The 17,474-nt window shown below is 28.4% G+C and overlaps 1 protein-coding gene across 2 annotated transcripts; it reads left to right on the top strand.

Moving 5' to 3' along the window:
* Positions 1-419: 419 nt before the first annotated feature.
* On the top strand, positions 420-5,649 carry LOC111688198. 2 transcript variants are annotated; one of them, XM_023450682.2, is made up of 6 exons: positions 420-723; positions 1,785-1,921; positions 1,985-2,245; positions 2,306-4,067; positions 4,421-4,893; positions 4,975-5,649. In XM_023450682.2, the coding sequence occupies exons 1-6, from the start codon at positions 612-614 to the stop codon at positions 5,302-5,304; spliced, it is 3,075 nt and encodes a 1,024-aa protein (XP_023306450.2). In that variant the 5' UTR covers positions 420-611; the 3' UTR covers positions 5,305-5,649. The 2 variants fall into 2 exon arrangements, with proteins under 2 accessions (XP_023306450.2, XP_046809727.1); XM_046953771.1 differs by lacking the exon at positions 420-723 and adding an exon at positions 1,534-1,627.
* Positions 5,650-17,474: the final 11,825 nt, after the last annotated feature.

The following is a 17,474-nucleotide window of genomic DNA, read 5'->3' as shown; positions in this document are numbered from 1 at the left end:
AGTTTTTATTTCATTTACCAACACTAGTTTTTGAATGCTTGCTTTAACAGGGTTGCATTTTGTAGTAATAAAATTTATAGGCACACTGTTTAACCTTTTTTTAATAAAAGTTTAAATTTTCCATTGTTTTAATTGATTTATGTCTAAATATTTAAATAAAATTTTTTAAAATTTAAATAAAAGCAAATAATTTCTAAATATCTTAATATTTAAACTATAAACTTAAGTTTTTTGCTTTACTATTTAAAAAATGTCGGTAAGACAGTTTACTAATAACCGTCATTTTCCTCATATGACCTTTTTTTAACAACTGTGGCACAAATGAACGCGTTATTTTCTTTAATTCTCTTTTGTGCAGCAATTTCTCGAACGGCAACCTTTTGAATAACAAAATATTCTTTGACATTTCTTTTAACGATCGCAACGATCATTCTCCATCGTGTTATTATCGTTTAAAGTGCTTGTGAATATTTAACAGTAAATTTTTTTTTGCTACTCAAAAAAGAAAAGAATAAAATCAAGAATTTAGCAACAATTGTTTTTTGTTATATTTATAAACAAATAATTTTATTTACAAACAAGTCGATGGTGTTATAAAATAATTGGCAAAAATGTTGGCTTCGTTAAAAATTAAGGAAGAGCCTCTTGATGAAATCGAAGATTTGCAGGAAATCTTTAAGCAAGAAGAAGACGTTTTAATGAAGCAACAAATTAATGAAGAAGGTAAGCAGAAAATGAAGGGTGGTTTTATGCGCTAAAAGCTTTATTTATATAAACAACGTAAATCTAAGTTAAATTTTGAAATTAAAATTTTTTTGTTATATTTGTGTATTTTTTTTTTAGGTAAAAAGTATTTGATCACAAAAAAATAGAACCTTTTAGTAATGCTTTTGTTTGTGTATTTGTAGTTAGCGTTGATTTAGCAGTTTACTAGTAGTTGTACTGATCATTAAATATATGATTTTTGTTGTTGTCATCACTTATTTTCTTTTCGTTTTCATTTTGTTTTCATTTTCAATTGTGCGCACTTTTTTTGTTGTTTTGTTTCCCTCTTTTTTGTTTGTTTATTAAGTGAGAAAAAAAGCAACCCTGCTTACCCCAAGTAATCAGATTTTTTTGCTAATTTTTTAAGTTTTGTGTTAAGAAAGCATTTTAATTTAGTTGTATTTATTATTTTATTACAATAATTAGTATTTTTTTGTTGTTTCTTATAGTTTTAAACAATGTTTTTTTCCTTATTTTTTTGTATTTGTTATTAGTTGTGTTGCTTGAAAATTTGTTTTCTTTATCTTATCCGCTTTGTTTACATGTTACTAAATTTTGCAACCATGTTTCAAATTAGCGTTTTAACTAATATGGCTAATTTATATTTAAATGTTTGTTTTTAAATAAATTTTATTAAAAAGTTGTAATTTATAAACTTTTAATGAACTTAAGTCAATAATTATTTTCTATTTTAAGTTTTGTTACAATTTCGTAAAAATTTTAAGTATTTTCTTGTTAGTTTTCTCAATTTCATATTATTGTTTTAATTTTGTCTGGCAGCTTTGTTAAAACTATGTGGCAGCTTCTATGGCATAGCTGTCAACAAAGAACCGTTATATCAAGAAAGCATTTTTTGGTGATGGTGTGTTTTTTTCACATATTTGGAGTTATTACAATAAAACTAAATAAAATATTAATTTATACTAAAAAATTTATTTAATTAATAGAAAAAATAATTTAATTATATTATTTTTATGTTATTACATTGTGCTTTTGTTTATTTTTCGTAAAAATTTCAGCTGACCTGCTGCCTGCCAACTTGCCGGCAAATAACTTTCACATTGTTGAGGAACGGGATAGCTTTATTACCGTTAGTGCTGCCGACATGAAGTCCGAGGATGAATTACAATTCATTGATTCCATAAATAATGCGGATGTATGTATTTTTTATGTTATTTTCAAGAAAAATGCTTTTATTTATTAAACTTATTCTTTGCAGCCTCAAAAATTTAAGGGTGTTTGTTCCAAATGCTTAAAATGCTTTACAAATCGTTCTCAGTTTCTTAAGCATACTAAACGCAATCATTGCATTACCAAACAAAAGTGTCCGGTATGTCCGGTAACCTTTATAGATGCTCCCTCTTTACTGAATCACTTAAATTTGCATAGGGACAATACATTTTTTTGTTCTCTTCATTGTGGAGCCAATTTTGCCACACTACCTCTGTGTGAAGATCATGAGCTTAAGGAACATAAAGTGGTAAGATTTAGCTATGTTCTAAGTGTTTTCTTGATATTTAATTTGGCATTTAAATTGCAGCAAGCTACTCCCAAAATTCGCTACAAACATTTTTGTTCTTTTTGCCGTGAGGGCTTTAAGACCGAACTACAATTACATGTTCATTGGCTGCAACAGAGTCAAGGCTGTGGCAAACTAATGCAAGATGTTGTTTTACATTCCACTAATGTTGCCAATAACTATAATACCACCAACTGTAAGAAATCAAAAAATCTAACATTAGACACACAATTATCCACAACCAACAACAATACAAATCCTGTAACCATTATACCCATTACCAAACTAAGATTAAAGTCACTAACACCAGCCGCTAAGCCAACAAATACAGCTGCAACAATTAAAAGACCTTTTGCTGACAAACAACCACAATTAGAAGATAATGAGATTGGTTTGAAAAAATTAAAACTCATAGATGAAATTAAAACAGAAGTGGAATGTCAGGAAATGCCTTTTAACTTCCAACCCGATATACCAATAAAAGAAGAACCTTTAGATGAATATGAAACCGATATAACGGCAAATCTAATACCAGAAGTAATCATCAAAACTGAGGAGGAAGAAGAAAATCCTAAACAAAACCCACAAGCTTCCAATGATAAACCTAAAATGCAGTCTTTAATCATAAACAATATCATAGGACCCGAGTCCAGTGGTAAATTTATACCTTTGGAAAATTTTGTCTCTTCGGAAAATACCAAAATAGAGGGTAAACCAGAAATGAAAACCTTCACCATAAACAATTTACCAAAAGCCAATGTTAATGGTAAAATGATAAATATGAATAACAACAATTTGCCAGTTTTGAAATTGATCAATAACAATAATAACAATATCAATTTAAATAATATTAACAAAACTCCAATAAAAACTGAAGGCAACTTAAGGTTTGTGAAAATATTGCCAAAAACTTTAGCTACAGCAGGAGCAGTAAGTAAAACTCTAACCAACTTAAACTTATCAAACTTAAAAAGTTATTCAACCGGCAAATTAATGACTCTAAAATTAGCCAATGGTCAAAATTTACTCCATAAGGGTGATATTAAACCCTTACCCACAACAGGTTTACAAATTATAAAATTTTTACCCAATACCCAATTCTTAAGCCTTAAAAATAACAACAACAATAATAAACCTTTATTAAATACCAGCAACAAACCTCCTATAGTATTAAAACTAAAAACACCTCCCACACTAGTTGTAAACAAAAACACGGATACAAAAGCATGCAGTATTCCCACTAACTCGCACAATAACAGCAAACCCAACACTACCACTTCGCCGACTGTCTCCATTAAACTCAACTCCCTCGAACAAAATACCACCATAGATGCCGAAGACTTTAAGAAACTTCAAGCTGAGGCTCTCATTAAGGCCGAGGAACATCGTAAAAACTTGTATATACCCAAAAATCGCCTTATGATTATTGAAAATATACCCGAGAAAAAACAACTAATTGATAGCATGAAACAGCAAATCGCCGAGGTTCAAACTAAAACTACCGAACAGATTCAGGGTAAACCGGCTGGAAATTTTATTTTAAAATCTAAAGATAGTGATGAACCACGTTCTTTATATTTACCCATACTTACCACACTGGATGTGTCACTGGTAGAGGCACGCTATCAGAATCCGAATTATTGTTATAAATGGATTTGCCCCTATTGTTTAAAGGATTATGAAATTAAGACTGCTCTCAAAGTGCACTTGAACCGGGCTCACAACCTGAATAATCGAGATATGGAAAAGATCAATGTGCAGGCCAAACCGTTTGTGTGTGAAGGTGAGTAACTGTTTAGTTCTAGTTTAGTTCTAGTTCAAATCTAGTTCAGTTCTAGTTCAGTTCTATTCCAGTTCTAGTCCAGTTCTAGTCCAGTTCTAGTTCTGTTCTAGTTCTGTTCTAGTTCAGTTCTAGTTTAGTTCTAGTTCAGTTCTAGTTTAGTTCTAGTTCAGTTCTAGTTTAGTTCTAGTTCAGTTCTAGTTCAGTTCTAGTTCAGTTCTAGTTCAGTTCTAGTTCAGTTCTAGTTCAGTTCTAGTTCAGTTCTAGTTCAGTTCTAGTTCAGTTCTAGTTCAGTTTAAGTTTTTATTTTATCACAATTCTATGTCACATATCTTAATATACTTCCTCTTTTTTAGAACAACAACCCATCGAAGAAGATATTAAACCACAAATTAAGGAAGAAATAAAAACAAAAATTAAAATTGAACCCATACTAACTCAAGATACCGATTCACAATCATTCTCCAACTCTGAGTCAGAATCCTTGATAATTGATACATCTTCCTCTCTGTCGATAAAACCTCAATCTCTAGCAACAAACATAAAACTACCAAGACCTCGTTATGTATGTGATAAATGTGGTCGTACATGTTCTTCAAAAACCATGTTAAACGATCATATTTTAGCCAATTGTAGTCGTGAGCCACAGTACTCGTGTAAGGAATGTAATAAGAAATTCTATTCGCATGGCACTCTACAATGTCACATGACAATACACACCGGCGAGTTGCCGCACAAATGTAATTATTGTGAGAAACGTTTTCGTACTCGAGGACAAGTAAAAGTTCATCATCGAACTCATACCGGAGAGAGGCCATTCTTTTGTCAGGTATGTTCAAAACAAAAACATTTGTTTAGAGAATATTTTCATTTAATATTTTTGTTTTTCTTTTCTTTAAAAAAACTCCAGGTTTGCTCCCAACGTTTCACTCACCGTGAAACCTTGATAGCTCATTTATCACGTCACATTGGTATGAAACGTTATAAATGCTATGGCTGTGATAAACATTTCTCCTGTATTAGTGCTTTAAAGACCCACCGAGAGATACGCGCTGATACCTGTGGCAAAGTTAAATTTAATCCACGTGCCATTGGTCCTCGTGTTCGTGTTATTCGAGGCAATGTTATATTTGAACCACAGCCTGAAATAAATCCTTACCTAAAGTCTGAAGATCCCAAAAGCGTGCTGTCTGAATTACAAAATCAGTCTGCAACTGCCGCACAAGAAACGTCTTCTTAAATTATTTTCTCTTTTTTTCGTTTAATTAGTTTTTAATGGAATGTTTCAAAATCCTTTTTATTAGGTTTAAGTTTTTAAATTGTGTACTCTTTTTTGCTATGAAATGCAGTTTATTGGTAAGTTTAGTTTAACTCTATTTTATTAACGCCTACCCCACCCCCATTTTTTTTCTGGAGTTGTTTGCTTTACGGAATGAATGAAATTCAATTTTCATTGTTTAATGAAATTAAATTTCATATATTTTTAAATTTAGATATTTATCTTAAATATAACATAAACATGTATGCCTGAGTTTGGTTTGTTAAAAATTTGTATAAATAAAGATATAAAATACTTTTAAAGAAATTTTAAAATGGAAGTATTCATATATTTTAGCAAAGTATAACTATTTAAAATTTTTTTTTTTTGTTCTAGAAGAGTTTCATTCCAGATCCAGTTCACAAGTGGTCATTTTTTAGTTGAGTTCTATTTAAGTTCTAGTTAAGCGGTAGTTCAGTTTTATTTCTGTTCTTGTTTAGAAGTTCAGTTCTAGCTTAGTTCTAGTTCAGGTCTACTTTTGTTCTAGTTCTGTTCTAGTTCTGTTTAGATTTTTTCTAGTTCTGTTCCAGTTCTGTACTAGTTCTGTTCTAGTTCTTTTCTAGTTCTATTTTAGTTCTGTTTAGTTTTTTTCTAGTTCTGTTTAATTTTTTTCTAGTTCTGTTCTAGTTCTATTCTAGTTTTGTACTAGTTCTGTTCTAGTTCCGTTCTAGTTCTGTTTAGATTTTTTCTAGTTCTGTTCTAGTTCTATTCTAGTTTTGTACTAGTTCTGTTCTAGTTCTGTTCTAGTTCTGTTCTAGTTCTGTTCTAGTTCTGTTCTAGTTCTGTTCTAGTTCTGTTCTAGTTCTGTTCTAGTTCTGTTCTAGTTCTGTTCTAGTTCTGTTCTAGTTCTGTTCTAGTTCTGTTCTAGTTCTGTTCTAGTTCTGTTCTAGTTCTGTTCTAGTTCTGTTCTAGTTCTGTTCTAGTTCTGTTCTAGTTCTGTTCTAGTTCTGTTCTAGTTCTGTTCTAGTTCTGTTCTAGTTCTATTCTAGTTCTGTTCTAGTTCTGTTCTAGTTCTGTTCTAGTTCTGTTCTAGTTCTGTTCTAGTTCTGTTCTAGTTCTGTTCTAGTTCTGTTCTAGTTCTGTTCTAGTTCTGTTCTAGTTCTGTTCTAGTTCTGTTCTAGTTCTGTTCTAGTTCTGTTCTAGTTCTGTTCTAGTTCTGTTCTAGTTCTGTTCTAGTTCTGTTCTAGTTCTGTTCTAGTTCTGTTCTAGTTCTGTTCTAGTTCTGTTCTAGTTCTGTTCTAGTTCTGTTCTAGTTCTGTTCTAGTTCTGTTCTAGCTCTGTTCTAGTTCTGTTCTAGTTCTGTTCTTGTTCTGTTCTAGTTCTGTTCTAGTTCTGTTCTAGTTCTGTTCTAGTTCTGTTCTAGTTCTGTTCTAGTTCTGTTCTAGTTCTGTTCTAGTTCTGTTCTAGTTCTGTTCTAGTTCTGTTCTAGTTCTGTTCTAGTTCTGTTCTAGTTCTGTTCTAGTTCTGTTCTAGTTCTGTTCTAGTTCTGTTCTAGTTCTGTTCTAGTTCTGTTCTAGTTCTGTTCTAGTTCTGTTCTAGTTCTGTTCTAGTTCTGTTCTAGTTCTGTTCTAGTTCTGTTCTAGTTCTGTTCTAGTTCTGTTCTAGTTCTGTTCTAGTTCTGTTCTAGTTCTGTTCTAGTTCTGTTCTAGTTCTGTTCTAGTTCTGTTCTAGTTCTGTTCTAGTTCTGTTCTAGTTCTGTTCTAGTTCTGTTCTAGTTCTGTTCTAGTTCTGTTCTAGTTCTGTTCTAGTTCTGTTCTAGTTCTGTTCTAGTTCTGTTCTAGTTCTGTTCTAGTTCTGTTCTAGTTCTGTTCTAGTTCTGTTCTAGTTATAGTTCTGTCCTAGTTCTGTTCTAGTTCTGTTCTAGTTCTGTTCTAGTTCTGTTCTAGTTCTGTTCTAGTTCTGTTCTAGTTCTATTCTAGTTCTGTTCTAGTTCTGTCCTAGTTCTGTTCTAGTTCTGTTCTAGTTCTGTTCTAGTTCTGTTCTAGTTCTGTTCTAGTTCTATTCTAGTTCTGTTCTAGTTCTGTTCTAGTTCTGTTCTAGTTCTGTTCTAGTTCTGTTCTAGTTCTGTTCTAGTTCTGTTCTAGTTCTGTTCTAGTTCTGTTCTAGTTCTGTTCTAGTTCTGTTCTAGTTCTGTTCTAGTTCTGTTCTAGTTCTGTTCTAGTTCTGTTCTAGTTCTGTTCTAGTTCTGTTCTAGCTCTGTTCTAGTTCTGTTCTAGTTCTGTTCTAGTTCTGTTCTTGTTCTGTTCTAGTTCTGTTCTAGTTCTGTTCTAGTTCTGTTCTAGTTCTGTTCTAGTTCTGTTCTAGTTCTGTTCTAGTTCTGTTCTAGTTCTGTTCTAGTTCTGTTCTAGTTCTGTTCTAGTTCTGTTCTAGTTCTGTTTCTAGTTCTGTTCTAGTTCTGTTCTAGTTCTGTTCTAGTTCTGTTCTAGTTCTGTTCTAGTTCAGTTCTAGTTCTGTCCTAGTTCTGTTCTAGTTCTGTTCTAGTTCTGTTCTAGTTATTTTCTAGTTCTGTTCTAGTTCTGTTCTAGTTCTGTTTTAGTTCTGTTTTAGTTCTGTTCTAGTTCTGTTCTAGTTCTGTTTTAGTTCTGTTCTAGTTCTGTTCTAGTTCTAGTTCTGTTCTAGTTCTGTTCTAATTCTGTTCTAGTTCTGTTCTAGTTCTGTTCTAGTTCTGTTCTAGTTCTGTTCTAGTTCTGTTCTTGTTCTGTTGTAGTTCTGTTTTAGATCTGTTCTGAATTTGGTCTCACCTTCGTTTTTCCAGCAAATTAAGAAAAAAATTAAGTTTTTGAAAATCCGAATTTAACAATTCGATTTTCCAAAATTCTTTTAATTTTGTTTTATTTTTTTTAATTTATTTTTATTTTGAATTAATCATTTTATTATCATATTTTAAATATTTTGGTTGTTGTTTTTTGTTGTTAAATATGCTTAGATAATATTAATTGCATTAGGTTTTTTTCTTTTCTTTCTTTTTTTTATATTTTTACTAAAATTTAGTGATGAAATTATAATAAATTTTTTTTCTTTTTTTGTTTAGTATTCTTAAGTTTTTCTCTTAATGATTTTGGTTTTTGTTAAAGATTTTAGTTTAATTTTCCTTTTCCTTGATAATTTAAAGGTTAAAAAGTGATTTTGGAATTTCAGCAAAGTAAATAAGAAAATTAAATAATTAAATAAAATAATAAACGGTTAGTAGTTTTTATTATAGTTTATTGATTTAATAGAAATTTTAATTCAAAAATAAAATATATTTAGAGATTATATTGTAATAATAATAATAATAATTATAATTGTAACGGTTTATAAATAGTTTTAACAAATATTTGTGTTTTTGTTTGGTTTTATTTATAATTTTCAAAATTATAAAACTCAATAAGACAGTCTAAATTTTAGTAATTATTTTTTGTTTTGCTTCTGGGTTTAAATAACAATTTTGTTTAAATATATTTTTTTATTTGTAATTATTTTTGGGATTTTCTTTATTTTTTTTAATTAAAAACGTTTTGGTTTTTCTTTTAATATTAAAATGAAGCCCTTTTTAATATATATTTTTTTGTGTTTTTATAGTATTTTTTATTTTTTGGTGAAAATTTTGAAATTTCTTTTGCAAATGTTAAATAGTTTTGTTTTGGGTTTAATAATTTTTAATAGTGCTTTTTTATTGTTGGTTATAAACTTTTAAAAGTTTTTTTTTTAATTTTTTATTTATTTTTAATTAATTATTGCTCTATATTGGTTTTTTTTTAATTTCTGATGATGTTTTTTTGTTTTATTTGGGTTTTTTATGTAAAAAAGTAACAAATGTTTTTTTCTTTATATATATTTTTTAAATTTCTATATAATTCATTTAATGTTTCTTATTTATTTTTTTTCTTTTTTGGTTTTTGTTGTATTTACATAATTTTTGTTTTGTTGTATATAATTATTGCCCTTTTCTCTTGACGCATGATGTTTGTCATTTAACTTCTTCTTAAAAAAATTAAAAACTGATGATAAATCAAAATAAAAATCTATTTTATTGTTTTTAAACATAATAATTCATTTACTTAATAATATTCTATTTTTAAATCGTTGTTTTAAATATATTTTGAAACTACTTTGCAGGAACAAGAAAACAAAAAGTAAAGAGAGTGTAAAAAAGTAGAACAGAACTAGACTAGAACATAACTAGAACATAACTAGAACAGAACTAGAACAGAACTAGAACAGAACTAGAACAGAACTAGAACAGAACTAGAACAGAACTAGAACAGAACTAGAACAGAACTAGAACAGAACTAGAACAGAACTAGAACAGAACTAGAACAGAACTAGAACAGAACTAGAACAGAACTAGAACAGAACTAGAACAGAACTAGAACAGAACTAGAACAGAACTAGAACAGAACTAGAACAGAACTAGAACAGAACTAGAACAGAACTAGAACAGAACTAGAACAGAACTAGAACAGAACTAGAACAGAACTAGAACAGAACTAGAACAGAACTAGAACAGAACAAGAACACAACTAGAACAGAACTAGAACAGAACTAGAACAGAACTAGAACAGAACTAGAACAGAACTAGAACAGAACTAGAACAGAACTAGAACAGAACTAGAACAGAACTAGATCAGAACTAGAACAGAACTAGAACAGAACTAGAACAGAACTAGAACAGAACTAGAACAGAACTAGAACAGAACTAGAACAGAACTAGAACAGAACTAGAACAGAACTAGAACAGAACTAGAACAGAACTAGAACAGAACTAGAACAGAACTAGAACAGAACTAGAACAGAACTAGAACAGAACTAGAACAGAACTAGAACAGAACTAGAACAGAACTAGAACAGAACTAGAACAGAACTAGAACAGAACTAGAACAGAACTAGAACAGAACTAGAACAGAACTAGAACAGAACTAGAACAGAACTAGAACAGAACTAGAACAGAACTAGAACAGAACTAGAACAGAACTAGAACAGAACTAGAACAGAACTAGAACAGAACTAGAACAGAACTAGAACAGAACTAGAACAGAACTAGAACAGAACTAGAACAGATCTAGAACAGAACAGAACTAGAACAGAACTAGAACAGAACTAGAACAGAACTAGAACAGAACTAGAACAGAACTAGAACTGAACTAGAACAGAACTAGAACAGAACTAGAACAGAACTAGAACAGAACTAGAACAGAACTAGAACAGAACTAGAACAGAACTAGAACAGAACTAGAACAGAACTAGAACAGAACTAGAACAGAACTAGAACAGAACTAGAACAGAACTAGAACAGAACTAGAACAGAACTAGAACAGAACTAGAACAGAACTAGAACAGAACTAGAACAGAACTAGAACAGATCTGGAACAGAACTAGAACAGATCTAGAACAGAACAGAACTAGAACAGAACTAGAACAGAACTAGAACAGAACTAGAACAGAACTAGAACAGAACTAGAACAGAACTAGAAAAGAACTAGAACTAGAACAGAACTAGAACAGAACTACAACAGAACTAGTACAGAACTAGAACAGAACTAGAACAAAACTAGAACAGAACTAGAACAGAACTAGAACAGAACTAGAACAGAACTAGAACTAGAACAGAACTAGAACAGAACTAGAACAGAACTAGAACAGAACTAGAACAGAACTAGAACAGAACTAGAACAGAACTAGAACAGAACTAGAACAGAACTAGAACAGAACTAGAAAAGAACTAGAACAGAACTAGAACAGAACTAGAACAGAACTAGAACAGAACTAGAACAGAACTAGAACAGAACTAGAACAGAACTAGAACAGAACTAGAACAGAACTAGAACAGAACTAGAACAGAACTAGAACTGAACTAACTATTATGGAATAAAACGAAAATTACACTCTATTTACTTGTTAATGCCCGTGCCTGCGGTCTATCAAAACCAACCGCTCTACTATAAGAGTTCTGTAAACATTTTTATCCAATATTTCATTTTAAATATTTTACTTTTTCAAAATTATATATATATTTTTTTTCTTAAATTTACCTACTTAATGTTGTTGTTGTTTACTTAAATACAAACAAATTTCTTTTACTATTAATTTTATAAATTATGTTTTTGTTTTTTTAATTTTTTCACTTCTTCAACTCTTATAAGCTAAAAGCGTATTTAATTACCTTATTTTACATGTTTTTATAAAGTAAAATTTTCAATTAATTTCATTTTGTTTTTCTTTTTGTTAAATATTGTTTGTTTCAATAATAATTTGTTTGTGTCAGACATAATATTTTTAAAAATGTTCAAAACTTAATTTGACTGAAAAATAATAATTATATGTTTTTTGTTTACTCCTTTTGTTTAAACTTATTGACTACATAAAAAATAGGTGGGAAAATAAAATCTGATTTCTTTACTTTTTGCGTTTTTGTTTTTTCGTCTCTTTTTGTTTCTTTTAAAAAATGAAAAATGTTTATTTTTTGTTTTTTTTTTAATACTATTTTTTTGTAAACAAAAATTATTTAAACAAACTAAAAAATCAATTAATAAATTAGTCTACATTATTGTTAACTATGAATTTATATTATTTTCTTTAATATATTTAATATATTTTTTTAAATTTTAAAAAAGTTTTAATGAAAATTTTGTCATTCAAAAATAAATTTTGTAAAAAAAAGAGAAATTGTAATCATGAGATTGATGTTTAAAAACGGACGCCATGTTTGAACAAAATTTATGTTTTTCAAAACTTTTTTTTGTTGATTTCTTTAGTTTCCTTTAATTAAATCAATTTTTTTACTAATTAAATCTTAAGTGCTACAGCTGTTGTGTTTTATTTTTCTTTAAATTTAAGTTTTTTTAACATATAATTTTTTTCTTTTATGTTTTTTTTAATGTGGCAGTTTGAAAATGTTTTCAAAATTAAAATTTGTTTTTGTTAAACTTAAGTTAGCTGTTGTTACCGTTTCTGTGTGTGTGTTTACTTTTAATTTTAATGAAATCTGGCAACCACTTTTTCAAATTTGTTAGTTTTGAAACATTTTATTATTGGGACCTGTGGGACCTGAAAAAATATAATAAAAGCTTAATAATATTTTTTGTTTAAAACTCAAACTACTTTCTACCAACAAAAACAAACGTTAGGAAAAAACATATTAAATAAACATACCTGTTAGAAAGGGTCGTTTTTTAACCCCCCTTTAAGAAAATTTGGAAACTTTTAAGGGCTGAAAAGAATTGTAAAAAGTTAGATTCCGAAGGAGTAAAAAAACTGAAAACTAACTAAACTAATACACTATAGTCTAGACTATAGCTTACACTATAGTCTGGACTATAGCTTACACAATAGTCTGGACTATAGCTTACACAATAGTCTGGACTATAGTTTACACTATAGTCTGGACTATAGTTTACACTATAGTCTGGACTATAGTTTACACTATAGTCTGGACTATAGTTTACACTATAGTCTGGACTATAGTTTACACTATAGTCTAGACTATAGTTTACACTATAGTCTGGACTATAGTTTACACTATAGTCTGTATTATAGTTTACACTATAGTCTGGACTACAGTTTACACTATTGTTTGGACTATAGTTTACACTATAGTCTGGACTATAGTTTACACTATAGTCTGGACTGTAGTTTACGCTATAGTCTGGACTATAGTTTACACTATAGTCTGGACTAAAGTTTACACTATAGTCTGGACTATAGTTTACACTATAGTCTGGACTATAGTTTACACTATAGTTTGGACTATAGTTTACACTATAGTCTGGAATATAGTTTATACTATAGTCTGGACTAAAGATTGCACTACAATCTGGATACTATGGTCTGGACTATAGATTACGCTATTATCTGAACTAGACTGTACAATGGTTTGGGGTATAGATCGCAAAATAGTCTGGGACTAGAATAGTCAAAAGTCTGGCCTATAGAATAGTTCAAAGTATAGAAGATGAAAGTCCGGACCATAGGTTTAAAAGAAGTAAAAACTTGAGAATAGAGCAAAGTCTGTACTTTATAGAATAGTCTATAGTATAGACTATAGAACAGTCCATAGTCTGGACAATATAACAGTCTATAGTCTGGACTATAGAACAGTCTATAGTCTGGACTATAGAACAGTCTGTAGTCTGGACTATATAACAGTCTATAGTCTGGACTATGGAGCTCTCTATAGTATAGACTATAGATAAGTAGATTTGTCTGTCTAATCTATAGTCTAGACTATAGAACAGTCTATAGTCTGGGCTATAGAATAGTCCATAGTCTGGACTATAGAATAGTCTATAATCTGGGCTATAGAATTGTCTATAGTGTAAACTATAGAATAGTCTTCAGCCTGGACTATAGAATAGTTTATAGTCTGAACTATAGAATAAGCTTTAGTCTGTGCTAGTCTTCAGTATATATTATCGATTGGTCTATAGCTCAGTCTTTAAAGATCGGTCTAGAGTGTGGACTATAATTGGGTCTATAGTGTGGACTAAGATTAATCTCTAGTATGGACTATAGAGCAGTCTATAGGACAGACTACATATAAATCTCTAGTATGGACTATAGAGTAGTCTATAGAGCAGACTATAGAATAGCCTATAGTGTAGTGGACTATAGTCTATAGTGCGGACCATAGGACTGTAAACTATTCTGTAAAGTGGACAATAGATTAGTCTTGAATATAGATTATTTTATAGTCTGGACTATAGATTATTTTAAAGTCTAGAGTATAGATTAGTCTATAGCCTGGATTATAGAATAGTCTTTAGACTAAACTTTAGATAAGTGTCTGAACTATAGAATAGCCTGGACTATAGAATAGCCTATAGTGTGGACTATAGATAACATTATAGTGTGGACTACAGATTACTGTATATTGTGGATTAGAAACTGGTCTATCGATTGGTCTGGATCACAGATAAGTCGATTGATCTGTCTAATCTATAATCTAGGCTATAGATAAGTCGATAGGACTGTCTTATCTATAGTCTGTACTTTAGATTAGTCAATAGTCTGGACTATAGATAAGTCTATAGTCTGGACTATAGATAAGTCTATAGTCTGGACTATAAATAAGTCTATAATGGTCTGGACTATAAATAAGTCTATAATAGTCTGGACTATAGATAAGTCTATAATAGTATGGACTATTGATTAGTCTTAAGTCTGGAGTATAGATTGATCTACATTCTGATCAGGCTATATTCTGCACTATAGATTACAGTCTAATCTAGTATAGATCAGTCTTATCTATAGTCTGTACTATAGATTAGTCTATAGTCTGTACTATAGATTAGTCTATAGTCTGGACTATGGATAAGTCTAGAGTCTGGACTATAGATAAGTCTATAATAGTCTGGACTATAGATTAGTCTATAGTCTGCACTATGGATTAGTCTTAAGTCTGGACTATAGATTGATCTTCATTCTGATCAGGCTATATTCTGCACTATAGATTACAGTCTACACTAGTATAGATCAGTCTATAGTCTGGACTATATATGTGACTATAGGTAGTACTGCAGATTAGTCTAATGTCTGGACTATAGAACAGTCTATAGTCGAAACTATAGATTAGTCATGTTGCCAAATTTCACAAAATCTAAATTTCCAAAAGTTAAGCCAATTTTAGAAGTTTTTTTTTTTTGAAATTTTGCCTTGTTGCCAAATTTCAGCTAAACTAAATATTTTCCGTAATTTAGAAAAAAAAAATAGATTTTTGATTTTTTTTAATTTAATTTTAAACAATTTTTATTTCAAATTTTTTCTCGTTTCTTCTTTAATGTAAATTAAATTGTATGCTTTTTTGTGTTTTTTCTTTGTTGTTGTTGTATATATCATTAAAGTTTTATTAATAATATTATTTTATTTTATTTTTTTTTTAATTTTTTTTCTATTATGTTAATATTATTATTTTTTTATATATATATGAACTTGGACTAATTTATCAACAATTTCTTATGCAATTTTTCAACGGTTTAAAACTCTAAAACTCCATAACAATTTTATTTATTAATTAATTATATTTTTTTATTATTATTATAAGTTATATAATTCATGTTTGTTTTTACTACTTAAAGCATTACCATTTCTTTTTTTTTTTTGTTTTTGTTTTAAATTTTTGTTTTGTTTTTAAGTTATAAATTTAAAAAGGGGAAAAGTATTAGGAATTTGTTTAAAATGATTTAATTTTTTTTTTGTAAAATGAAAAACATAATATTTTTTTTTGTAACAATTTTCTTTTTATTATAATAATTTTTTTATTTTTTTTTTAAATTTTTTAAATATTAACAGGAAAAAGTATGTTTGTTGTATGTAGTGTTGGTTTTTATTTTTTTTAATAATTTTTTTTATTTGTTGTTTAAGGTAATAATTTTCAGAAGAATTTTTTTTCTTGTTAAGAGGAGCAAAAGGATATGTTTTTAAAAATGTTGTATGTATGTGTGTGTGTGTATGTGAGTTTGTTAGTTTTTATATATGTAGTTGTTTTTGTTTTGTTTTAATTAATGAGTTTATCTTATTTAGTTAAAGTTTGTTTATAATATATAGTTTAAAGTTTTAAGTTTAAATATTAAATTGTTTTATTTAGTTTATAATTATTTGGAAGAATAATGGGGTTAGAATGGAAAGTTTTTTGGAATTTGAAGAAATTTTTCTAATTAAACTACTCAATAAAGGAAAAGCTTTAAACATTTAAAAGTTTTGTTTTTACTAAAATGCATAAAAAACTCTGTAAATAAAGTGAAATATCAAAAACTTATCATTTTTATTAAAACAACCTAAAAAAGCCTTTGAAAGCTTTTATTTACAAAAATTTAAATTTTTCTTAAAAAGCTTTCAATAGTATTCTAAAGCTTTTTTATTAAAAAAATATTTTAAAAACTGTGAAAACCTTTTTAATTAAGTGTTATTAGTTAAAATATTTAAAAAAATTATTTTTTTTAAGAAAAATTTTGTTTTTGGGGAAAAAAGCTTTTAAAAGCTTTTATTCTTTTATAAAAGTTTTATGTGTTAAAAATCATAATAAATATGATTAATAATATTAAGAAGTAAATTTTAAGGATTTTCGTTTTAGGTTTTTTTATTAAATTTTTGTAAAAAAGCTTTTTAGAGCTTTCATTATTTTTTCCAGTATAATTTGCTAAATGAGCTAAAAAAAATTGTCTTTATAGTTAAAAGATTAAGAAAATTTTTTTTCACGAAAATAATCTTTTTTGAGAAAAAAGCTTTTGTGAACACTTAATATTAAAGTTTTTGTATAAAAGTTTCATTAAAAGCTTTCTGATAGAAAATGTGTTAAACATAGAAAAAACTTTTTTAAATTAGGTTTTTTATTTGAAAAAATAATATTTCAGGAGACATTTTGGAAAAGCTTTCGCAAGCTTTTTATTAGAAAACATTTTAAAAACTGTAAAAACCTCTTTCAATTAAGTTTTTTTTATATTTTTAATTGAAAAGCTTGAATTTTTGTAAAAAATCATTCAAGAAAAAAAGCTTTTGAAAAACTCTATGTTTTTTTTATAAAAATTCTAAAAATTGTTAAAATAAAAAAAAACAAAAATTCATTTTTATATGAATTTTGTTAAATTTTTGGAAAAAAAGCTTTAAAGAGCTTTTATTATAAACACTTAAAAAATCTTGATTGATTTTTAATAAATTTCAAATGGTTTTGGTTTAAAAAAGTGAATTTTCGAAAAAAAGCTTTCGAAAGCTTTTAGGTAAATTTGAGTTTTTTTGCTTAAAAATGTTTAAAACTGTATTACATGCTTGTGTTAGCTTGTAGGTTGAATAAATACAATTTTGAAAAAAGCTTTCAAAAGCTTTTAGGTAAATTTTAGTTCTTTTTTCATAAAAATACAAAAGTTGTTGTTTCAAGGGGTTTGATTGAAAAAAAGTAAATTTTTGAAAAAAGCTTTCAAAAGCTTTTAAAGAAATTTCAGTTTTTTCTATAAAAAGGACATAAAGCTAGTATTACATGTTCACGTAAGATGTGTTGATTGAAAAAAATAACATTTTGGCAAAAAGCTTTCGAAAGCTTTTAGGTAAATTTTAGTTTTTTTCATTAAAATACATTAACGTTGTATTGAATGTTTATAAAAGTTGTTGTGTAAATGGGTTTG

The sequence above is a fragment of the Lucilia cuprina genome, chromosome 2 (assembly GCF_022045245.1).
Source record: "Lucilia cuprina isolate Lc7/37 chromosome 2, ASM2204524v1, whole genome shotgun sequence".
Classification (NCBI taxonomy): Eukaryota; Metazoa; Arthropoda; class Insecta; order Diptera; family Calliphoridae; genus Lucilia; species Lucilia cuprina.
The sequence above is the reverse complement of the archived record's forward strand: the minus strand, read 5'-3'. Positions and strand labels throughout refer to the sequence as shown.